Source organism: Macrobrachium rosenbergii, chromosome 4 (assembly GCF_040412425.1).
Source record: "Macrobrachium rosenbergii isolate ZJJX-2024 chromosome 4, ASM4041242v1, whole genome shotgun sequence".
NCBI classification, from domain to species: domain Eukaryota; kingdom Metazoa; phylum Arthropoda; class Malacostraca; order Decapoda; family Palaemonidae; genus Macrobrachium; species Macrobrachium rosenbergii.
The window spans coordinates 55,815,929-55,841,679 of NC_089744.1; the positions used below are offsets into that span (position 1 = coordinate 55,815,929).

At 35.4% G+C, this 25,751-nt stretch overlaps 2 protein-coding genes across 7 annotated transcripts; both read right to left on the minus strand.

The window, feature by feature from the left end:
- Positions 1 to 1,575: 1,575 nt before the first annotated feature.
- Positions 1,576 to 11,151, minus strand: LOC136834827 (glutathione peroxidase 7-like). Of its 2 annotated transcripts, XR_010851894.1 has the most exons (5): positions 10,902 to 11,151; positions 10,134 to 10,218; positions 8,574 to 8,753; positions 5,317 to 5,412; positions 1,576 to 3,360 (listed from the first exon to the last, which is right to left on the minus strand). XR_010851894.1 is itself a non-coding variant. In XM_067097592.1 (4 exons), the coding sequence occupies exons 1-4, from the start codon at positions 11,034 to 11,036 to the stop codon at positions 3,137 to 3,139; spliced, it is 624 nt and encodes a 207-aa protein (XP_066953693.1). In that variant the 5' UTR covers positions 11,037 to 11,149; the 3' UTR covers positions 1,576 to 3,136. The 2 variants fall into 2 exon arrangements, 1 of the variants encoding a protein (XP_066953693.1); XM_067097592.1 differs by lacking the exon at positions 5,317 to 5,412 and having other exon boundaries at positions 10,902 to 11,149.
- Positions 11,152 to 17,166: 6,015 nt separating this feature from the next.
- Positions 17,167 to 24,786, minus strand: LOC136834785 (ankyrin repeat and SOCS box protein 2-like). 5 transcript variants are annotated; one of them, XM_067097484.1, is made up of 7 exons: positions 24,689 to 24,786; positions 20,930 to 20,985; positions 20,588 to 20,758; positions 19,623 to 19,934; positions 18,356 to 18,553; positions 18,027 to 18,089; positions 17,167 to 17,861 (listed from the first exon to the last, which is right to left on the minus strand). In XM_067097484.1, exons 2-6 carry the CDS (start codon positions 20,978 to 20,980, stop codon positions 18,048 to 18,050), a joined length of 774 nt encoding a protein of 257 aa, XP_066953585.1. In that variant the 5' UTR covers positions 20,981 to 20,985; positions 24,689 to 24,786; the 3' UTR covers positions 17,167 to 17,861; positions 18,027 to 18,047. The 5 variants fall into 5 exon arrangements, with proteins under 5 accessions (XP_066953585.1, XP_066953574.1, XP_066953553.1 ...); XM_067097473.1 differs by having other exon boundaries at positions 24,637 to 24,748; XM_067097452.1 differs by lacking the exon at positions 24,689 to 24,786 and adding an exon at positions 23,190 to 23,551.
- Between the last annotated feature and the right edge of the window lie 965 nt (positions 24,787 to 25,751).

Here is a 25,751-nt window from a genome sequence, read left to right on the forward strand (position 1 = left end):
CAGCTTCTTCTCTCATAGTATGAACTGTTAACACTACCACCGTCAACCTTTATTGAATATATGATCAAAGCTGGACATATAATCTTTTATGTTTGTCCATTTTTATCATGGACCAGAAGGGTGAAAAACATTTTTTTGTTATTTTCCTTAAAATTTATATCCATATTGGTCACATCATATCATAATGGAGATTTTGAGTTAATAACCCTCTTAGTGCTGAAGTCCGTAACTCCTTTTCACTCTGACTTTCAGTGGTGGGAACCCAACAAAATGATCAGACATAAGTCGACCACAGATAAAAAATCCATTCGCAGGCCCTTTAAAATATGAAAATCATTACACTGATTGAATTAGCCCAAAGAGCTTTTTCTTATCAGAATACCACATTCTTTATCCTAGGAATTGAATGCAACCTCCATGACTGACATAAAAGCTGTCAGTACTATGGTGAATATAGATTTAGTATCAGATGTTATGCTAATGACAGTACTGTACATGCTGTCCTCAAATACAATGTAACACCCAGCTCCATTTTGTGATTTTGAGCCATCATTAAAAATTTGTAACTGGGATAAGTACTAAGATTATATTCTGAGAACTGTGCTCTAATTTCACTTTCTGAATGGTTTCCCTCACAATAAATTAAGAGCAGCTTGAAGCCATGGTTTGGTAGAGTAATTCACCTCAGATTTTTTTCACCTTGTATGATATCCTCATGTCTGAGAACAGATTTTCCTAATGTTCACTTCCAGGTTTGTGGTATTTTACACTAAATTGAGCTGGCTCTTGATTAAATTGTGAGCCAAAATCCTCAAATGTTCATAAATACCAATATTTTTGGCTTTCAATAGCAGTGAGACTGTGGTGCTAAGTAAGGGGCAGTTCTCTGCTTCCCTTTCATAGGACTTGATTATTTATGTTATTAAAGCTAGTATAAGTCATCATAGTCTTTGTCAAGGCTTCTGAGAGAAGTTAGTGGCAGTGTATTTTCAAAGAATTCGTTTAAGAAAATTTTCAGTATTGTGAGGGTAAGACAAAAATAGGCAAGGCCACACAGTGGATAGCATAACTCTTATAAGCCATACAGTATGATGCTCCTTGTAAACAGAGACCAGTTATTAAGGTAGACCTTGATCATTGATCCTAGTCACATTGTTTTCAAAAATATTTAAATACATAGGTTTACTAGTTCCACTGGTCCTGCTGAGATGAGTGTAGCCGACATAGACATTTAGATCTGACCTTCACCTTTGGTCCTTGTCAGTAAGAATTGGTAACCTTATGAGATTTTCCATTATAATTCATTCAGCATGAAAATATGACAAATCTGTAGCTTGATTTGAAGTACAATAAGCCAACAAAAATCTTTTCCCTTATATAATTAGTAATAATCTGGCAACACAAGACCCAGTTGATCTCTTAAGTTCATTTCCTCAGGGTCACTCATTAAATGTATCTGTCAAATTTCATATACAGTATTCACTTATCCATTCTAGCACATGAAAACACACAAAAATAAAACATTTCAACTTGGCTGAAAGAAGTGAAAAACTAAGGTAAAAATAAAAGCATACCACCAATGCTCAATTTTATATTCAGTAAAAATGGGAAATGTATAAATTAGAATCCTCTTTAATCTAGTTAGGTCAGTCTGTAAAAATATTCAACAACATCATACATGACAACACAACATGAAGCTGAATTCTCCACATAAAATGTTTTGTTTGTACTACATTTATCTGTTCATTTCAGATGTCAGACACATAGGACTGTTTCTGAATTAGCTCAATAACAGTGGCACAAAGCAATACATATACAAAATAATTATTTAGGTCTGCTCAGCATATATAAATGTAATATACTGCAACACCCTTCAACATTTTAATAAGTTTCACTGTTAAATTTATGGAATTAAGTAATGGTCCGCATAAATGTTATTATAAAATAGCTGCAATTACGGGGGCATTTATCCAAAATATAAACTTGAAAACGTACCAAAATATAAACTTGAAAACGTAAGGAAAAATTGCGTTAGGAATGTTTAACTGTGTAAATAGAATGATGAAATCACATTTATATACATAACTGCCTTTCTATTGCAAAGTACAAAAAAGTTATACTTTATAAGATATTTACTTTATCCTGATCATATACATTAACTTTCTTGGTCACTACTACACCTGTCCTTAAGAAAGACTTTATAGTAGCTTTTGAACAAAAAAAGGAAAAATGATGAACTTATTCATGATATACAAAGCCATTTGACAATCATAATAAAAGCATAAAAAATGCCCAAAGATTTAAAAAACACAGCTACATACAGTAACCGGAAAGTTTTGTGCTCATTAATAAAGTAAATAAATTCCATTACATGTGTGAAAAGTAAAACTTCATATCTCTCATCTTTTTGAAGGACAAAAAATCTCAAAGAAAAACTAATGTGAACAGTACTATATAATGCCAACAGAAAATTAGGAAAAATAAGTTTTTTATAATCAATTTAATTACCTTTGGTTTCATGAGATTCTTTTTTTTCATGTTCCAATTATTTAACTTTAAAGTTTTAATACTTTAATTCAAACTTCCCAGCATGTGAATCTTTAAAACACTACTGAAGGCCATCAAGGAAGTCCTAACAATCTCACAGCATCTGCTAGCCTGGTAACATAATTTCTACTAATAATCACTCTTAGCCCAATCAATACTCCAAGGTTCCATTCACCTACTTTGGAACAGTCTTTATGTGGTGTCCGAGCATTTGAATGTAAATTATTATTTTTCTGTCAATTTAACATGTTCACTTTCTTTATATTTTGAGCTGAAGCAGTTGGACTGCTGAACATCAATCCAATAAGTGTATAAAAATGCCAAGTAATACTGGTAGTAAGCAGGTCTCAAACCAAGAATTATTTAAAAAAATATTTCTGGTTACTACTCAACAAAAACATTCACCAATATAAAAACCAAAGTCTTTATAGATTCAATGACGGTCTTATAACACTGTTTGCCAAATAAAAATATAGAAAAAACTTATGAACTTACACATATGATATGCAGCACTATTAAATACTCTTACATCAAAAAAAGTGGTCAGGTCACAAAGGACAAATTGTGTGCTTGGCTGTAATCTTGAGGCTCATAATTCATCTTTGTTTTTTCCTGCTTGAGTGGCTGGTTTTTGTTCTTTTTCGGTAGCTGGTGCTTGAGATTTGCCCTTTTCTTTCGCCTTTTCCACAGCAAAATGAATTTCATCAAAGATAGATTCTATAGTTGTTGCTGTACCCCAAGCACCAATGACATGACCAGTCTCATCAACAAGGTATTTGTAGAAGTTCCAGTCAGGTACCACAGAGGATTCATCTATTGGATGAGAGAACATTAGTTAGAAGAAAAACAATGGTTATCAGTATGTATCTAGTTCCTATCCTTAATGCCTTAAATCAACATACAAGGGAAAATTACTGCGAATTACTATTACAAGTGAAAATTTCCTGCCTACTACTACATAATCTGAAAGATACTAGTGCCAGAATAGTACATGTACATAAACTAAACTTTATGATGAAACTAATATGTAGTTTCATCTATGTATGCAAAAAGAAAATATATAAATATTTATTATTTAACCATCCGCCATTACCTTTCCTGATTCCAGTAATTTTGAGCAGCTTCTTAATAAATTTTCTTGTCATTTAGAAGACATTAAAAAGATCCTAAATAGTTAGGAAGGTGTGCTTTCCCCATATTTTTTACTAGTACTTTCTCTTAACATCAATACATTTAAACTACGTGGGGTCAACATCTAGTGTACCTTGCACAGCAAACTGCAGAAAATGCTAAGAGTCCTTTCAAGTGTCCCTTTGAGCCCCATTCCCTAAATTTCAATTTTAACACAGCAAACTGTAGAAAATGCTAAGAGTCCTTGTAAACTGTAGAAAATGCTAAGAGTCCTTTCGAGTGTCCCTTTGAGCCCCATTCCCTAAATTTCAATTTTAATTTGAAGTTCCATGAGAAAACAAAGGATTTCTATCTGTAAGAAAATGAAAAATTCTTTAATACATCTTGCTGCAATTTTCACCTAGTTTCAGTATACAGTACATCTTTGGATGTACCTCATGAGTCAAGAAATATGTTTCAACAGTCTTGTCAGCATTGTAATTGGTATGATATAGCAAGTATTGACTGAAACAACTGAAGACTTAAATTTCTATTTTTCCAGCACTTTTAAAATTGTTGAAATACTGATCTTTACACTTTCATATAAGAGTAAACAAGAGAATCTGAAAAATTTGTTGTAGAAGAACTTAACAAATGGAAAGGTGGAATTGAGTGGACAAGACTGATAATCACGATAGGCAAAATGCAGCTTATGGTTACTGGAAAGACAGCAAAGGAACAACTGCTCAGGAAAGTGGCCAAGTAGAGGCTGAGAGGAAGATGTGAGAGTGAGCTCTCTGTATCAGATTAACAGATGGTTCTACAACAAATGGTCAGGATTTCAAAATATTCATGAAGTAAGAGATTTTCAATGCCTGAAATGTAGACAAATACATTGGGAAGAGAGGGAGATGCACTTGGGTTGGAAAGGCAGGCTGTAGTAGAGACAGAACATTTCTCTGGAGAAGGCAGAAAAAAAAATACAGAGGTAGAAACAACCTGGATGAAGTGAAAAGGGACAGAATATTGTACTGGTATATAAAAGTATCCTATTAGATATCACAGCAAAAGTTTACTGTTTCACATAACACACTGACTCTTCTATGCAGCAGAGGCATGACCACTGATCAATAAAATGAAGGAAATTTTGAAAAGGTGTGCCTTCAAAGTGTCATGACTCATGGCTGGAGTTGCAATGGGAAGATCATATCACAAATGAGGATATTTGGGAGAGATATTGCATTCAGAAAATGGAAGATATAATGACACCTCAATCTTCGAGACAGTTGAATATGTAATAAGAAGGAATTTAGAACAGTTAGTCACAAAAGTATAAGATATAAAAGAAGAATTTTAAAGACAAGCAGGAAGGGCAAGAAAATCATAGAAAAGGGCATAAATGAAGACCTACACCAAATGAGAATTCAGGCAAAAAGTGAACAAGATAGAGAACAATGAAGGGAACTCCTTTCACATCAAACACCATAGAGGGTTAATCTTACAAAAAAAGTTGATAAGGAAGAGGAAACTGTTTTATATCAGTAACTACCTTGAATTTAGATACTTCCACTAGACAACTACTAAGTTTACAGGCAATTAAACACTGTAATATGACTTCATAATTTAAATGCTGGAGGTCAGGTATATTACCACACTCACAGTTTCTTAAGTGGCCAGCTCCCAAGTTGTTGCAAATGGTACTTTTAGTCTACCATTCCACATGAAGTCACTGTTGCTACAGTTGTTTGTATTCACCTAATAGGAAATGAAGCAAGCCTTGATAGAGATTTCAAACAAATAAGTGGTGCAGTCAATTTGGAAAGAGACAAAACATTCTTTTTCCCAATACAGTACTCAAAATATATATACTGATATTAGAACAGCACATGCCCCAAAGTCTTAATGGAGATGCCTTAATGGCGATACTGTTCTTAAGGCATGCCAGATTTCATCAACTTGAGTTTTCAAGATTAGCTGAGATATGCAACCCAATCATGGATGAGATGAAGAGTCTGCTACTCATCTGGGTTTAGGATAAGAATAGGAGGCAGGCAAGGACAAGACTAGTATACTAAAGGATTCAACCTAAGAAGTACTATAACATCCTTGCAATGCTTTTCAAGGATTCAAGTCTAAGAAGTACTATAACATCCTTACAATGCTTGTCAATGCAGATAAAAATCTACAGATGTCTCTTGATTTATCCTCCTGAGAATTACAAGGCACTGAAGGGATTTGTCCAGCAGCTGCCTTGTATAATCTGTTAGTCCAAAGCCATTGATTATGGCAAACAGAGCTGCACCATTGATAATGTTTCACTAGCTCTTTAATAGTACAAATGGAATGAAATTATGAAGACACTCTTTCTCGTAGTGTTAGCTTGTTGCTTTAATTTTTCCTGTAATATTACGATATTTCAATATTTTGTATAAGTACGTTAGTCCTAGTAAGTTTCAGCATAACTCTTTTTCCTCTTCTCTGGTGATTTGTTTGTTATATTCCCTGTTAATGACTATTTTATCCTTTGCATGGGTGTGTGCATTGGTGATCACTGCCCAACCAGGGTGTTGTATGGGAGTGTTTTGGCCAGTGGAGTCAGTCATCTTCTTGGCCTCATTGGCAAAGTGCTTCTTTTTGGAATACAGCAAGTACCTTTGGAAATCAGTTATATTCAGCCGTTATTATTTGGATCTTCCTCTCGGATTGCGGATCTTCAACAATCCATGTGCACTCATGGCCCAGTATAATCCAAGGGGTTCTCTCTGAGACCAGGTAATATAACACCTATTTAATTTGGAAACGATCCTGGTGCATCAATCCAGGTGCACTCCTGGCCCAGTATAAGCCAAGGGGTTCTCTCTGAGTCCAGATAATATAATTAATACTATTTAATTTGGAAATGATCACGGTGCATCAATCCACGGATCTGTGATTGGATCCTTAATTGTCTGGTTACCCTTCTGCTACTCCAATGATGGAGTAGGCTGTGAGAGAAGTTCATCACCCTATTTTGAAGTGTGTTCAGGAGAGTTATAAGGAAATGCTACGGTGGCCACATTATAGGAAAAATTTAGAGTGTATTCATTAGGCTGTTTGGTCTTTTTGATTATCTCTGCCTTTCAGAACCCCCTTATTTTTGAAGAGTGAGTGTGTTGTCTTTTTGAACCCCCTTATTTTTGAAAAGTGTGTGTGTTGTTGTCTATCTTTAGTCGTATAGAAGTGTTGGTTTTGTTATTTACATTAAGAGTGATTGTTATTCACTTTTCTATATATTACAAGGTTCAGGAGTAACTTTTGTCTTGAGACTTATGCATTAAATATTAATATTTTTCTCACTGTTTTTGTATCCTCCCATAATTAATTTTTGCACACATTGTTATTCTTATTTTGCTATTCCACTGATTGTGGACTTAGCTGGTATTTAAGTGAACACTTTTGATAAGAGAAATTACACATTTTAGTGATTGTCAAAGGACATCACAAGTAGATAATAAATGGAATGAATTTCTGAAGGCTCCTCTCTCATATGAAGTATTGGTCTTGCCTCATAACCTCACCTCTCTCAACTGTCCTATCAACCAAAGAAACATATTTATATTCAAATCCTCTATCAGCAGCATACAATGGAGTCCTTGGTCCCATTGTTCAATGACAAAGCTTACAGGAATTTCAAAATGCAGGATGTGATCAATTACATTGTTGATGCTTTGGATGAGCTCTAGCCTTCTAAGTTTAATATTAAAGTACAATCAGTACACTGCACTAGACCATGCATCAAAGAGATGCTTTTCAGTAACGGTGAGCTGTGCAAAGCACACAAATGGTATCTACTATAGGGTGTAACTTCCTGCAAGAGGTGATTGTCAATAGCTGCGTATAATCTTAAAAGAATATCTATTTTTCATGATGGTCAATAGCTGCGTATATTCTTAAAAGAATATCTATTTTTCCTTCACCAAAGTGACATCTTTTGAGTCTAAATAACGTAGCGTGATTGAAAGATGTAAAAATTCTTGCAACAGTTTGGAATGCTTGTAATCCTGCATCAAAAATGTCATCTTCACCATAAACATTTTTATGCCAGTCTTCATAGGTTAAGGTGGGAAATGAGTTCACTCCAATCTCCTTTTTGTCCTTTTCGTCTGGACTACTCTCAGGTCTTGGTCTTTACCTGCCCCCTTTTTCTTGGACTTCTTAGGTCTTCTAAAAGGTTTTAATCTTGTTAGTTCACCATATACTGCTTTTCTTATCAAGTGTTCCTCATCCCTTCTTATCACAAATCCATCAATTGTCATCTGAACTGGTCCTGAAGTGTGTCCATTTTTTTTTTTTTTTTTGAGGGCCATTTTAACCTCTTCAGCTGTTGTATTCTCTGTCTTCCCCCTTCTATTATACAAACATCCTCCAGGTCAAATTCATTTTCTTCATTTGGAAGAGTGTCTGAATGCTTCCTCCACTTGTTTCAGTATCACTTCATGTTCAACTATTTCTCCACTTTTATCTTTTATATATTTTTCCCCCTTTTATAACTTTTCCATCTTTCTTCATCCATTTTGTTATCCTGAATATTTTCATTTTTCTTCTGCTGTGCTAAGCACTGCGCAATGCATAGTCAAAATGTGTACAAAGTTGTCTTATATACCTTTACCTTTAAAAGTCACTATCACATTCATCGTTATAAAGTCTAACTAAAGACAGCAACACACTGATAATCAGTCAACACTCAACAGAAATGAGTAACGGTTTGCCAACTGTCAAATTACTTGCAAAAGTTCATTAATACATCATCACTAAATATACAAAAACAGAATATTAAATTCTTTATAGCAAACATTTCCATCATTTTAAATTTAGGTGGTTTTTTCTGAAGACTACTCCAGCAAATTTACATTTTATGAAAGTGAAGAAATGCATACCTGTCAGCTGCCTAAAGGCTGGGTCAGCATCCTCACCAATGACATTTATTTTATTCAAGATGGGGAATTCTATGTTATATTCTGAAGTCACAAAATTGATGATCTCTGGCATATCCAAAGGCTCTTGCTCTCCAAACTGATTGCAAGGGAATGCTAAAACTGAAAAATGATCTCCATAACCTGTAAAAAAATTGAAATGACAATTATTCTGTTTATAAATGCAGTGGCAAATACATAAGTAAAATATGAAGAAAATATGTGATTTTGAAATAAATTAAATAAGAACAGCAGGGTAAAATTATAAATCAGAATTTTAAGGACAAGGGCAGCTTAACAAAACAGGAGAAACATTGAGCAACACATTAGTGTAAACAATTTATTGTAAAACCTTACAACACAAAATTATACATGGACCCAATAAATTAGCAATGTTAACAAAGCTGCTATTCTTTGTCATTAAATTCAGTCACAAATATTCACTACCACCAACTCCTGTGAAGTAACAGAAAATTTCACACCTAGACTTTTTTCCTCTTAAACTATGCCACTAGAGTACAGTATAAGGTTACTTAAATATTGAATGTGTATACCAAGAAAAAAGAAAGCAGATATGCATTTATTCAAAAGGCACTTAAGCATATGTTATCTTCAAGATTCCAAAACTGTGTCAGAATTACTGTTGGCTGATCTTGTTCACAACCCTATCCATATTAAGTACAGTAAACCATATGCATGTTCTTAATAATATTTTGAGGATGTTAGAGTATAACTGACATACTAAAACAATTGTACTATTATTATTATTATTATTATTATTATTATTATTATTATTATTATTATTATTATTAGTATTACTATTATTATTATTAAAGTTGTTTAACCAGACCACTGAATCAAAATACTCCGCTCTTAAGGCTGGTCTGAAGGATTTGTCTTTAATAGTTTAAATTATATCTGTCAACCTGAAATAGTTTCAAATTTCTATAAATACAGAATCTGACAAATTTCCTTAAATGATTTATTTAAAAACTTACCACTTGCTGTTGAATGAAACTTGAACATTCATATATGTACCGTACAACTGTTAGCACTGACCTGCAGTCTCTGCATATAGGAACTGGGTCATGTGCCTTATTAAGTGTCCATGAGTCAAACAAGTGTGGACAATTAGACAATGATATAAAATTACTTCAGTGTGGCATTCTATCTGCATCAAAGAATGCAATAATTTAACCATGGTTTTAGTATCAAGTTCCCTGAACCACAGAGAAAATAAGAAAAAAACTAGCAGCCAATCTTTGTCAACTACATCCTCCATAGATTAATACAGAAAAATTATACACTGCTGATTTATAACAGTTCAAACTGGTTGCTCTACACCTAACAAACAATACCTTTAAGAGAAAACCCATTCACAATTTGGTTTTCTTAGCCAAACCACAGTTGACTCTGCCAGAAATATTAATGCAATGTTGGCTTAAAAAATAAAATGAACAGCCATCTTCCATATGGTAAAATGAAGTAAAAAAAAATCACCCATAAACTTAATATGTTACTTACTTAAAATGTCATGTAATTTCTTCAGAGCTCGATATGTTGGTTCAGTATATCCACAATGACTGGCAACATTTACAACCAATGTAACCTGCAATGGAAAATAAAATACTGAAAAGCAATGAACATGAAAATAAAAATAAAATATGACATTACCAACTAATGTAACCTGGTAGAAAATAACACATTAGGAGATTTCACAATGGAAATTCAAGACACTAAAAGAGTAAAAGTTCATATAAATATCAAAGAATGAATTTCTGGCTAGGGGACATATAACTTGTTGCTATAGTTTTGCATTCATGGTTAAGAAATAGGGTAGAATAGACCACAGTGTCATGAAGTGATTTATTTTATAGTTTCCAAAATCACTGTTCATTCTACAGCGGGTGAAGTGTGATGTTATAATTTTTATGCAATTCCAGCATGAAGCTAATGCATACTTAACCAATTACAATCCCAACACCTAAAAAAAGACCTCAGTGAAACACACCTGTAGGGTTAGGGTAGGAGGGGAGGGGGGAAGATGTCCTGGTAGGACCTAGTGCCACAGGTTAGGTTAGTTAAGTGTATATTTCTTGGCCTTAGTTCTAGTATTGTAATATATAGCTTGAGCATGGGGTTGCTGTTGTGGGTTATATAAATAAGTATTTAACTCGAAAGAATAACAAAAACTGCCAGTAAGTTTAAGCTATATTTCACGTTATTCCAGCACAAACTTGCTTAAACTAGCCCTAATCTTACGTTACTGTACTCAGTTGGAATGTCAATCACCTTGCCCCTGTATGTCTCCAGCGAAAAGTCTTCGCCTTCGTGGTCTTTCACTACGTAGCTGTAAAAGTCTTTTCCTGCGGCATTCTTTACAAACGATATAAGTAACACTTGAACTAGCACTTTTATTCCTATCATTGCGAATACCTTATTGCCGCACTATACACTATAGCAGAATCACAGTAGGCCGGGAGAATACGTCTGGGTCAACCGCTAGTCTAGACTCAATGTTTACAGTTGTCGTACACGTTCGTTTGTTTGGAATAAGTATGCCACCTGATTCCAGGTAATTTTATAAGTAAGAATCTGGTTATTTATGATGCCAAATTAAATTCATGTAACGTATACATAATTAAACATTATATTTAATAGTTATAATTGTTATGGAAGCTATTAGTGTTCGCAAGACAAGCCATTGCAAGCAAATCTAACACAGCGGGTTGAATACACTCCCAGATGGTCATTCATTCGAGAGAGGTGAAGTTTCTAGACAGTGCTATAATATTGTATATAAAGGAAATCTTGGTCCTGCAAAGTTTAATCCAAAGGAATTTTTTATGAATATAAAGGGTAAACCTTGTGCAATATATCAGTTAAAAAATATTTAAGATGACGTGACCACTGTTACGTCAACAATATACAAAATACAGGTGAAAACCTCGCAAGCACACACACACACACACATATATACAATATATATATATATATATATATATATATATATATATATATATATATATATATATGTGTGTGTGTGTGTGTGTGTGTTGACCCATATGAAATTGCCAGAATTCTTTTTTTTTACGGCTTCTTTCTCTTTTCAGGACAAGAAGGGCTGGCGTGCTTTATCATAGCTTCGAAAATTTTACCCCTCTTCAACGCTTCTCCTTGCTGAGGTAAGTAAAACCAAAATAGAAACACCTTTTTATGCAGTTTGATTCAGCTGTTTATATTAATGTAGTTAAATATTTCAAATGTTGTGTAAATAATTTGCTGAAGAATGCATTCAAAATATGGACTTGCCGGCAAAATGTTTCTGGATACTGGAAAAATCCTTAGGAAATGCAAGAATTTCATTTTTTTCAGTTTCGTTGACTAAGGATGGGGAGAGAGAGAAAGAGACTTAATTTTAAAAGAAAGCCTTGCGAGGGTATTAATTTGTCGAAAAGTTTCCGTTGAATTATAAGTTTTGTACTCTTTGGTTTAACAAACGAATTTTTAAAAGATCTTTGCTCAGGTAACATCTCGTATATTTTTTATGTTCTTTTTGCGTAAACAAAGATCTAAAGAATACTTTTCAGACTGGTTAAGACAGTGGTGTTAGAACCCCTGTCTACTATTGCATTCTAATACGCTTGATAGTTTTGATGTTATCACTAACAAAGCAACGTGCGACATGCAGTTATTTTTCTGAAAGAGTACATTGCTCCTCATAATAGTTTTACATAGATTCATGAGCAGAAAATCAGTTTTCTTCCGTCTGATAAATCCACGATCTTTCCCGTTTGATGGCTTGTAGACTTGTATACCTGCACTGATCAATTCCTGTTGGTTCCTGTTTCCTTTGTTACCTCTTAACTTCTGGGTACGGACAAAAAATCTTAGGAAATGCAAGAATTTCAGTTTTACAATTTTTTGAAGAAGGGCTACAGTAATCAGGCCCTGCCGATTTTTTAAAGGAACGGCTAATTTTAGCTTTAGCTTCCTTATGCTCCTGAACGAAAAGCAATGAATAAGTTATTTCACTGAAGAAATGTTGCCTTAATTTGGTTCTGTGGCATACTGTTCATGCTTATCATCCATGCGAATGCAGGAATGGGTGGCCGTAGTACGTGTATTCAAAAGACAGTATTTTTTTCCCATATAAATTTCAGTCCATGCATTCTTGCTTATTGACCTCGAGATCATCTTGAATGTGCCGCGCATGGGACATAGTTGACCATTGGAATTTGCCTCTGACAAAGGTCTGTCAACAAATACTGAATGTATTTAGTACATTTTTGTGGTGCTGTAGGTGTTAAAATCTCCACATTACTTATAAAAGATTACATAATTTCAAAACCAAGTGGTTCAGTTGCTAGACAATTGGCCTGTGGTGTTTTGTTACTCCTGGTCTATGCGAATGGGGTTCCTCACACAAAAAAACAAGTAAAAAACTCGTAGGATTGGTCCAGAGAGAGAGAGAGAGAGAGAGAGAGAGAGAGAGAGAGAGAGAGAGAGAGAGCAGTTAATAAAACGAAAAGAATCTAGATCTGAAATAGCTGTGTTTTGTATAACAGTTATCTTGAAGTAAATTTGCTGGTACCAATTATTTTATTAATTATGTTTCTGCCACTTGAATGACCTTGCACTGCTGGTCTTTAATATAAAAAAAAATTCAGTTCTTTCAGGATCTAATAGTGTTTTAGTTCTTGCACCTCACAGTTCCATGTAGTTTTTATCCACTTCCTAATTGATTTACGACCCTTGATAACTCATTCTATTTTTCAGCGTCGTTTTTTGTTACCATTATTATTCTATTTAATCTCTGACGTTCGTTATGGTTTTGTTCATGTTAAAGTCTTTCATTTTTTATTGCTTGTATTCCTCTCTCTCTATTTGACAATGTAATGAACATAATAGTTGTGTACCAGTCAGGAAGTGGCTTACCCATTGCACGGTCCAGAGAGCATACTGTGATAGAATTGTATTGAGTTGTACTCCTGCAGGGCTTACGAGATTACTAAAACGGTATAATGATAATTTGTCTGAAGCCTTTCACGTACGTCATTCGTTTCCTCTTCAATATATGATGCTAAGGTATTAGCGATTGCACGTTAGTTGATTGTACGTTAAACACAAATTGCTCACCGCTCTGTATCATGTTCTCGCTTGTTTTTCATCTGATAATTTTACTCGTTATTGGTGGGCTTTTTTACATTTCGTCATTGGCAATGTTTTTCTCTGTTATTATATCATTAGTCACTTCGTTTTTTATTGCTTTGATTTCTGTTTTTATGCAATGAGGCGGATTTAGGTAATTAATGTAATAGCGTATGTAGTTATAAACAGGCGATGTTTAGAAATATGTTGCATTCGTATAAGCATTAGGCCTAGAGAGTCACTGTGCAAGTGCGTCCGCACAGCGGTGGAAGCGCATTCCGGGAGGAGCAAGACTACGGTCACGTAAGCGCTGTTGGAGTCATCGTCAAACATTGCTTGTGTGGGTGAGAGAGAGAGAGAGAGAGAGAGAGAGAGAGAGAGAGGGGGCAAGGAACATTGAGGAGGAGGGTAGTGTCAGTGAAGCACCTTTATAGAAAATATAGTTTTCTTTGATTCCGGTCATTTGTGTTTATTATATATATATATATATATATATATATATATATATATATATATATATATATATATATATATATATTTATTATGTTGAATAAATGTAATGGTTATCGAAGACACGTATAGCCAAGGTTGGAGAAAAGTTATCCTAGTTACTTTTTTTTTTTTTACTCAAAGATGGCTGGGTATAGTAATTTGAAACTCAATGCAAACAGCCGTTGAGCAGTTGAGCATATGCTTGCTCGCTTAAGCGGCTGAGGGTGGGTTTTGTGGCGAAAGAAACTTCAAGCAACATTATGTATACACCGCAACAGTCAACTGTGACGAGCGGATCGCGCATTCTCCCGGCTCACCCTTCCCTTCGTGTTAAGGAATGAGCATTCCATTTTGATAAGTATTTGTCAGAGAATAATGATTTACTTTTTGATTACTAATAGAATTTCGATGTTCTCTGCCACTATAATGTAAAGTAGTTAAGAAAGAAATTTAAACTTTAGGTGCACAATGAATTTTCAGTAGCATCCCACGCCACTGTTCCACTCAAGCTCAATACATATCCCTCAGTAGGGGAGTAATGCCGTCAATGCAGCTCACGCGGTGCACTGTAGACATTACTCGAGGTTCTTTGCAGCGTCCCTTGGGTTCCTTAAGTGCAGCCCCCCCCCTTTCATTAGTTTTATTGTACCTCCGTTCATATTCTCTTCCTTCCATCTTTCCTTGCACCCTGTGCTAAACAATTGTTTCGTAGTGCAGCTGCGAGGATTTCCTTCTGTTACACCTTTAAAACCTTTTACTCTCAATTTCCCAGGGCCTGGCCTTTGGCCTAAATTTTATATTCCATTGCATTCTATACAAATCCTCAGTTGCTGCGGCATTTCAGTAGTCTCTCCTAACGAGGCCTACCATGCATTCCAGAGGTGTTTTTCGTAAACAACTTTTAAACCGACTTTTGGATGTCCATGCCACTAAAGCACAGAGTTTTTCAAACTTCGTCCTAATTTTCGGAAGTACCGTGCATTGCCATATGTGGTTCATTAACTTTTTTACTTAGAAAATGAGGTTAAAGCTGCACTTAACCACCCAACCATCCGCAAAAGTGGTGACGTGATCAGTGACGTCGGTATAACGTATCCTCCACTATACCTTATCAAATGGTTGTTTGACTTATGGTTAAATGTCATTTTACCTATCCTGGCAATACGAAATTTTTAAAAGCAAATTAATATATTGTATGGTGATATATAAATTTTTAAAAGTAATTAGGTAAGTGGGATGGCTCTACGTCACAGATACGTCATAAAGCACCACTTGTTCGAAACGGTCTGAGGAAAGGCAAGAAGTTGATCTTTTTTCTGGGAGTAAACGGCTTAATTAAGCACATCTGTCAATTCAGTATACTACCATAAATTAGGACAATGTTAGAAACACTCAGTGCTTTAGTAGCATGGAAATCCATACTCCGGTTTAAAAGTTGCTTACGAAAAACATTATTTTGGTTTAAAAGTTGTGTACGAAAAACGCTGTTTCATGGCCTCTGGAATGCATAGTAGTCGTACCAGAGACAATTGTTTTTAACGTGAATTCCGGTAAATATGAGCAATTATCATATCGCATGGTTCAATGACCGGATTTTCCCCTCTGCCTTCATTCAACTTGAGGAATTTTCTTCCTGCTTCCACATCTCCTTAATTTGAAAATCTTCAAATCTGTTTGACAGCCTTTCGATACTTTTGGGGCTCAGCCAACTTTTCTGTGGAACGTACCTTCCCCATCCGCATATCTTTCAGTAGTGGGTTAGGTTAACCCCCGCTCCAGAGAGCCACCAGAGGTTTTGGGGGTATCCGTTACCTCTGCTTGTACAAACAAACTCTTTCCGAGCGTATGAAGGATGAGGATTATTAAAACAGCTACTTCTTGTTTCTTTTTTATTTTACAAATATGCGGCTTCCGCTGTACATAAGAAATTACATTATGAACTAATACATTGGTAAGAAATTATACACCTATCAAAATAAACATCTGTTAAAGTGTCAGGAACGTTTGCTGATATAGGCCTACATCATTTAATACATCATGATGTTATATTCTGTCTCTTATTATTAGGGAATCTATCTGTTTACTACCATTTGTTGTTTTACATTCTATATTTGTTTTTTTTTATTTTTTTATCAAATTTTTGTAAAACTCCTCCATTTGTAAATAAAAATTCATGGTTTCTTCTCACACAGAAGGAGCCTTTTAAGTATAGCTTATGCCGTAATCTCTTACATGGTGATTTGGGCACTTTATAGTAAGCATATCTGTGCAAAATTTCATCCCAGAAAATGAAAAAGATAGTTTTGTTTTAAATGCTATGGTTGAGCGGGAGGTAAATGCATTATAAAATTATTCTGCGGGAATTAATGCACATTTTGTATAATAGTAATCTTAATGAAAGGCCAAGTAAGCAGTAAGTTAAACATAATAAACTATACTTTCCACTCAGTTGTGGCCAAGTTGTTATGTTTATTCAATAATGGACATTTCAATACATTGAAAGCTCGGAGAATTCTTCATATTTTGCAAGGAAGGAAAACTTGGGAACAATGGAAAATACTTGTAAATAGTTTATTATAATTTTATCTAGTCACCTCAGCTGTCAGATTTTATGGGATGAACATTTGCATGACAAAACATTCATTATGCACATTCTTGCAGCGGTAATACGATTAGACAATGGATTCATATGAATCAGTATACCCCATCTTGACTTCGGTATTGTTCTGATGTAACTGACCTCAACTGTTGTTATCGTGAGTAGTCATCTTTTTTTTTCGTTTTTGCTGATCTTCGAAAAATGTTCAAGAATTACCTTTGGACTAAAGTCGGGTTCGGCCTTTTCTTGAGTAATAATAAATTCACGACGTTAATCCTTGACAGACAAGTATTTAGTAGGAAGATAAAAAGCATGTAATTATAAAACGTGTATTAGCAAAATAAACACTTTTGCATTTGTACAGGCTGAATGTGATTTTGTCAGTTACAGTTTCATACAAGCAAACGGCCTTCCGTGGAATCCTCTTTATTGATGATGACCATTAATGATGCGACTTTAGTCACTCATCTTAGCTATCCTGTCAGTCAGTACGCTATACCAAATTATTAATTTAAATATTAAAACAGGTGTTTTACCAAGGTAAAGGCTGGTGACCTTCAGGATTCAGTCTCCACGCCATAATGTTTTGGTTTGCCGGCATGTTTAATTTATATGACAATAGTATTCCTCTTCCGCGTCTTCAAATCATTTCATGCTTGTAAGTTACCACATACTTCCAGCGTTATTCCGGCAGGTGTGAACAGAGTTTCACCCTCAGCAATGTTATAAAGTAAGCCAAAGTACGGTTCAGGTTCCCGCATTTTTTCTCAGTGGATGCACTGCACTGTTCCTAGGCCCAACTAGACACGAAGAAATGCACTGGACGTGGAGGTTCATCTAGCATACGGGGTCGTTACTCCAAGTTGATCCAGCTGGGAATACTGGCCATGTAGCGCTCAGTTAGTCATTGCAACCAAGATTTTTCCAAAGTTTTTATGGCACAATATTTATTTGTACTTGAAGGAAATAAATCAGAAAGCCCGTCTGGTAGACCCCTTCCTATCTTTTCCCTGAAACAAAAGTAAAGATAGGTTTAAATAATCGTCATGTGTTTCAGGTTGCTGTCAAATAAAACAACCTTTCTTTGATTATAAAAATACATTACTAACAAAGGTATTCATCAGATTCTAACGATTTTTCCTATATCATTATGACTTTACCTGAATATTCATTACCTTTCATCTCCATGTCTTAGTTCATTCCTCTCCCATACATCTGAAGTTCTCACAATTGTCTGGCTGCAATAAAAATGAGAGGCCCATGAATTATTTTTCCACTTTTCCACATGTAACATCGTTGTAGATATAATATGAGAAACATCACAAAAACAAATTATGTGCAAGGAGCACTAAATGCAGTGAACGTTTCCAATCACTTGATGAATTGAGAATAAAACATGAACTACAGAGAGGTATATAAATATAAGCAAAAGAGAAAAATGCGGCAGCCATTTGATAAACGGCCCTTTGAAAGAATGTCAAACTTCAGAGAAAGGAATTTTTACCTCTAGGAACATGTCCACGATTGGCTTTTCACCTAAGAAAAAGGCTAATTGACGAGCAGTTGTGACGTTCAAGTCTTCTTCAGGGAAGTACACTAGGCTGCTGCCCGCATGGCAGTCTGGATTTGCGCCAAGTTCTAGAAGCTCTTTGGTTTGGTGCTCGTCACTCGCCATCACAGCTTCGAAAAGAGACCCTGCCAACTGAAAGAAGAACACTCTATTTAACTTGTCAGTGAGAGCAAGCATTTATGTGTATCTTTGTGTATACTTATGCATGAGTAAATCTCAAGAAATGACACCCTTTGCATGTGAACTTGGCTAATAGCAAGCGTGTTATGGAATTTTCAACGCATCTTCAACAGATTGAGAGATGTGTTGAAAACAACGTTTGAAAGCTCTTTGCACTTTATTGCTCATATAAATATGTTTAAAGAGTGCATTTGCATTTCTTGTCGCCACAAAGTTTAAGGATTAAGCAAAAGGACTAGTTATTGGGACATGAGAAGTCAGAATTAAAATCTACTAAATGATTCCTAAGAGGGGGTTAGTTACAATGCCACAGCGATCTTATCTGTCATAGGATACTATGACTTCCATAAAAATGTAATTCTCTGTCGAGATGTTTTAATAAATAATTTAATCGCCGATTGTTAATGTTTTTTCTTTTAATTCAGTTTCGGTGATCGAAAGTCCAAAAAGGTACTGGAATTACTGTCGGGTGAAAATTCCAAACCTTTTCCTGCACTAACAGTGAGGTAATTATTATGACATGGCAACACCACACTGGAAATTCAGAAGTTAACCTAGATTTTTCCCTCCTAGGATGTTGTTGGATCTGTACAGTATAGTATCATTTGAGTGACTTACCAGAAGTTACCGCATTGTTACAAACGAAATGCTTTTTACCCGGATACTTGGTTGTTGCAACTTTACCCAACAGACTCAAAATCCTTAGTTCCTGCCCCCATTATTGTATAACAAAAACTACCGTCGCTTAGGATTAGACTTTTGTTATATCATGGGGATATAAAAGGACTGTACTGGGTACTTGTGTCTATTGGACAACCGCTGCCGCTCGGTCGATTCGAAGCATTGAATCCTATTTGAAAGATAAACATGAGGACATGAACCTGAGACGAGATAGCTTTTTAGTTATCAAATTGAGGAATTGATATAATTTGCATTATAATGTGCGCACCACATTCCAGTAGCTATATAGTCAGAAATAGTACAAATTTACTCTAAAAATGAAAGATAATCTTATACTTACCCAATCCTTGTATGTCCTCTGCCAAACATCTCTCATGTCTGTGTTGATCCTGAGGTCAGTCAGGAGGACTCTCAGTATGTCTGTGCATCCTTCCATGGCTGCCAAATGAGCAGGGGTTTGCTTGTTCTTGTTGATCACATTAGGGCTGATATACTTCAGCAAGAACTTCACAATATGCATGTGATTATTAGCAGCTGCAACGTGCAGCAGTGTGCAACGGCTCTTAGCTTTCCTGATTTCTGGTCTAGTTTGATGTATCAGGCTCCTGACAGTTTGCAAGTCTCCTCCCTCTGCTGCTCTGAATATTGAAATCTGGAAAAGTTGAACATTTTTTTTTAATTTAGCAAATGGTGTATGCCAAAATCTAGAAGTTATTTTTTACTACTTTTATTTTCAGCTTTTCATTTCATTGAAAAGTTCCCGATGGAATATGCTAGGTTAATATGTCAAGAATGAAACACCCATAGTAGATTATTTTTTACCCTTCTCACACGTGTTGAAAAGCACTGATTTATTTAAATCACTAATTTAGCAGAGATGAACAAGAGATTGCCCTGGAAGATACTTTAAAAGTTTATAAAATGAACTTTGTGGCCAATATGTATATACTTTTTTCAATGCCTTTAAGTTTTTTATTAGTTTTCCGTTACCATCAATACTTAGAACATAAACTTGACTACAGTTCACTGGCTAAAGGCCCTACATATGGTTACTGTGTTTTCTTAACTTTTTACAAAAAAAAAAATCATTCATTAACGTTACCATAATCCAGTTCCCATTTAATAAATTCCGAGGATAGTTCAGTCTGAGAACTAGTGCATTACACTTTTGGATCACGCAGTTCATTCATCCTTGTTTATAGACGTTTTCTGTGAAGGGCCACCCAGCACTTACAAGAAGAGTCTTAACTCATCAAACTTTGATATCAGTTCAGAAATTATAGAGCAAGCAGGATGGAAACTTACCATTTTCCCTACAGCTGAAAAACCCTGAAACTTGGGACGTGACGCCAAATGTTGAACATCAGAATCCGTCGTCACTGGATAGCTCTTGAAGAGTCTTACCAGCTTCCTCGTTCTTCTGTCATCATATCTGTGCTTTGAATCACAGCCCGAAAGACTGTTGATCTCTCCACCCTAAAATGAAGAAAATGAAAACTGAAATTATTTTAATCACAAAGTAGGAAGATACAGCAGGTGTACAAGCTTGACTCTTAATGCATTCAGAAGCATATGACGTCGTAAAGATATGTCAGTCATATAGAGGTAGTTTCCTTTATATTTAATAGACTGTTAATTGCACTTTACCTTTTTAATACTCTCTTCCATGGCTGAAGTAAATCGGAGCATATTCTCCATTCTTTCTGTGAAAAAGAAAGGAAAGATTTTGTAATATTTTTGTCTCTACTGAAACTAGCGAATTGCAGAAAATTATCACTACGCAATATAACTGTGAGAGCATTGTGCGTTTTCTACAATTTATGTTAAGAGTATGTGTTTACGGTGACCGCCCTATAGTCCGAAGGCCCGATAGTCCGAAGGTCCGATAGTCCGAAAGTCAGCAGGCCCGATAGTCCGAAGGTCCGATAGTCCGAAAGTCAGAAGGCCCGATAGTCCGACGGACTGTAATCAGCCCCCCACCCCTCCATAGCTAATACGGCAAAATTGTAACCAGTAAACACCCACAAAAATACCAACATAACGTACCCTAGTGGTGTTTACTGGTTACAATTTTGCCGTATTAGCCATGGAGGCGGGGGGATTAATCAGGCGGGGGTGGGGGGAGCTTGCCTCGGAATGCCGGCTTAGACCTACGACTATCGGACCTTCGGACTATCGGGCCTTCGGACTAACGGACTGTAATAAAAAACACTGCACTGTTATTAGTTGTGGCTTTGATGGTTAGGTTGAATGTTATGACTACAAAATTACTGAAAAGACTTACAGAGAAAAATGCCAGCATGATTTCGAATTGCATACGTCAAAAAATTTTGCTAGCAATTGCTTTCTTGTCTGGTGGACTTTTCTCCTTAAATTTCACTTAATGTTTATGAAATACTGCCATCCCCTTTAACAATGAACAAGAGCAATTTCACGGCGTTCTTATGTAGATGTTATCGTCACTGTCTTTGCCATGCCTATTTAACAGTAGTTAAGTACAGTATCTGTTTACAAGTGAATGTAGTAGAAGAGTAATCCATTTATCAATTAAAAGGAATGATTAGCGTCGTGTACGAAATATTGTAAATGCTTTTCGTGGAAGGGTAATGTATGTGTGTATACCGTATGTATGTATGTATGTATGTATGTGTATGTATGTGTGTATATATATATATATATATATATATATATATATATATATATATATATATATTATATACATACATACATATATATATACACACACACCTGTGTGTGAATAAATAATGGCCCGTAACTGTATGTCTCAGACGATGTACTACATTTCTTTTAAAGCCTGTCTAATGCTTTCCCACGGCCGCCTGGCCTATCTTACACGTGCTGCGTGTATGAGGTGAATAAATAAAACCATACCATACAAGGAAACATACGGAGTTCCAAGATGCGCATGCGCTAATTACCGTATACATACTACATTTTCTCGTAGGTTTGCAATTTAATCATACCGTCCACGGCAGCATACTAATATTGTTTAGGCCTTTCTTTAATGGAAACTCCTGTTGAAACCAAGGAGAAAAAAATTGAGTTTCATCAGTATTTATTTATTCATTGAATATGTTACAACTAAAAGTTACCTTTGTTTTTAAAGAACGTATGCTGCCATTGATGGACTGATTAGTTTACATGTATAGGAAAAAATATAAAATCGACCGGGCGGTCATGAAGAGAATTTTAATATAAATCTCTTCAGTTAATTTAACTACAAGTTAGACATTTTCTAGGATGATGAGGCCGAGTTCTTCAAGTTAAATGGAATAATTTTCTTCATTATCAGTCCATCAGCGGTATAATTGTTCCGTAATGGTACACTGACAATGAAAATAGAAAAATTCAGTAAAGTATCCGTAAAAATAAAAAGGAAATAAGTGAGACATCGAAAACCTTAACAGGATCTTCACAACCTCAAGGTTGGCTAGACACACATTGCAAATGGCAATATACAAAGATTAAATATGCTTTCCATTAAAGCAATGAAATGACACACTCATAAACATACGTACCATTTACGCAAATACATGAAATCATCTAACACAGACATGAAAGGTGTAAAAGGACCTGATCTGGACATGTAGACTGTGCAGCCAACAGACTTCCCAGGGCCTGTTCCGGCGTTTGCGCAACAGTGATCGACCAGCTAAAACTTGTTTTAAAATGATATTACTGGGCTGGAATTCTAGAGTGTGGTGTGCTCGTAATGCGTTCGCAAAACGTTGCGCAATTTAGTTTCTTTGTGCTATGTGATAAGGCTTGAATTTTTTTCCTTATCTTTTCCCCTCATTGTTTCTCTGAAAGTGCCACGTAATGTCGATTCCTCTCCGTAGTGTGTTACGACATTGGTATAGTCTACTAAGAAATAAATCTAACTTACTCTCAAGGCATTTTATTCGACCCAGTAATGTATTAGTGCAACAATCGCATGGGAAGGCATGCATGCCGTGAATCTGAACAGAGTGTGCATGTTCTTCCAAGTATATTCATGAATAAATGTGCACATGAGCAAGCATATGGCATACACTTTCATGAAAAGAAACTGTTATTTTATTTCTGTCATATCAGAAAGTAACGCATTCACTCACAAATTAACTAGTATCTGTGTCAGATGAATGCTCGTAAATGTTATGACAGCCTTCTTATGCAGTCAGTGCAGAGACACACACTACTGTCTTGGCGCACTCAACAAAGTATGCAGACTAAATGGAGTCGCATAGCTGTGCCGAGGTTTATATTACCAGCAAGTGACTCCCAGAAATCTTTAGCCCAACGAAATGTTCTCCAAACGTTGCGCAATTCCTCGTTTTCTATGTATCACTTCTGTGGGTGAGACATGCTTAAACCCGCAAACCCGCAGCACGTAATCGAGAGCTGTCGGATCGGAAGTTTTTAGCTGATATATTTAAGTTTTTTTATACAAAGACCGAAAGAATGGGCAGTCCCATGTTCACAGGTATTTAAAGGTCGATGAAAGGATTAAAATTAGATATGGTCGGACACATGTTGATAAATACGTCCTTCAAAAATGTATTCAGATAAGCAGATAATTTTCCGCTGTAACACTTTGTTATTAATAAATAACGCTTATGAAAATCACTGGTTTTGTTTTTGGCATTATCAGAGAGCTTTAAATTACGGAAAAACGTAAAACAGTGTCAGTACGCTGCCTTGGGAGGTATGATTATTTCACCTGTATGAGGGAGAAAATTTAGCACATGGCAACGTAGCGCAGTGACAGATTGGACAGCCGTTGTGAAGGGCAAAATCCTTCAAACCTTAAATATTGGTATAACTGATTTCGACAAGAGGGATTCCTCCGCCGGGTCAACGGTACGTTAGTTAAAAAGAATCTCTGACAAAAAGGAAACAGGAAAGATAATGTACAGCAGAGATTTTGAGGAATCACTGATTAAACATAAACAAATGTTGTTTGATTCAACAGTGTCGAGAAGTGAAAATTCTATAAGAGGCGTTCACAATATTCATGAAATAGAAGCAAAAAATTTTTTTAGTAACTAAGAAGAATACTTAGGACACCAAATAGTATATGAGAAGAATACTTAAGACACCGAAACAAAACGCCTGTTTTTCCAAGAGACGGTCTAGTGGATCGATCTACGTTATCTCTAAAGTGTATGGTTTTTTATATATATCTATAGTTTATGGATTTACTTGTACTACATTCAGTAGATAAACCTATACTAGGGCTCAGTTTTACTAGAGCTTAGTCATCTCCGTTATTAATGGTTATGGCCTACGTTCTTATGAATTAAGCCGAAAGCCCATTAACTTGCAGAGTAGTTATTTACAAAATAAAATCTTACTTTTGTTGTCTTCTGAAATATCTCTTCAAATATACTAAGACTGTCAGTTTACCAGTTCACAGCTGAGCAGTATATGAACACGTCCTATTCACTTGCTAGTATCTCTTAGACTGACAAAGCGACGAATTAAACCTCGTGTCTCAGCATGAGGCAAGATCGAACGCACGCCAGCCACGTTGGGAGAACGTTTTGCAACCATAGTCTCACAGCGCAGTTGCGACGCATGACGTAACGTGGCAGCTCAGGGGTGCCAGTCCTATCCTGTTGTTTAACAAAACGTTGCAGATCGATAGGCGAGAGCCCTAAACAAAAACATTTCTTGGAATCTCCGTTAATTATATTTATTTTATTTTTTATTTCTGATTTTTCCAGGGATATGCATATTACCGTCCGTTTATCTTTCTTTTATCCTAGCTATTCCCAGCACTTACCAAAGACAACACACACACACCATAAACATTATGTGTGTGTTTATGTTTATTTATTTACTTATTCACAAATATTATGTTACAAATGTCGTTTAGTGACCAATTCACAGTTCACTCCACCTAATTGATAAGAGATTCGTCACCAGGGAGATTCGAGTCCTTGACTGATTGGGAACCAACTACTTACAGTGACTTTTTATTTACCAATGGGCCATCCTCTGTCTTGGGATACGGTGCATTAGAATTCCAAGCCATTGACACTTCCTAGGACAGCAGTGACTAGGTAGTAGTGCCTACTACCATTGTGGTAGCAGTCAGATTTAAATGAATGACCTGAAATACTCTGCGTATATATATATATATATATATATATATATATATATATATATATATATATATATATATATATATATATATATATATATATATATATATATATATATATATATATATATATATATATATATATATATTACATACATGTGTATATATATATATATATATATATATATATATATATATATTGTTAATGGGCTTACAGGGGTTTAGTGTGTACCGGGCCTTGAAGTAATCATTTATCCATACAGGAAAACCCTCCTAAGCCCATAAACTAAAGAAATGCAAAAATAACAGAGAAATGGTAGGTCACCAAGCAAAAATGGGTTCTTAACAGTAATTTATTATTTG

Coding starts and splice junctions, on each gene's coding strand:
- LOC136834827 (XM_067097592.1), bottom strand. CDS start 11,036: ATGATAGGAATAAAAGTGCTAGTTCAAGTGTTACTTATATCGTTTGTA. Junction 10,219..10,901: donor TGGAGACATACAGGGGCAAG/GTGATTGACATT, acceptor TTTCCATTGCAG/GTTACATTGGTTGTAAATGT. Junction 3,361..8,573: donor AGCCTTTAGGCAGCTGACAG/GTATGCATTTCT, acceptor CTCATCCAATAG/ATGAATCCTCTGTGGTACCT.
- LOC136834785 (XM_067097452.1), bottom strand. CDS start 23,253: ATGCATGCCTTCCCATGCGATTGTTGCACTAATACATTACTGGGTCGA. Junction 20,759..20,929: donor TGGAAGAGAGTATTAAAAAG/GTAAAGTGCAAT, acceptor TCTTCATTTTAG/GGTGGAGAGATCAACAGTCT. Junction 18,554..19,622: donor AGAGGACATACAAGGATTGG/GTAAGTATAAGA, acceptor TTCTTCTTTCAG/TTGGCAGGGTCTCTTTTCGA.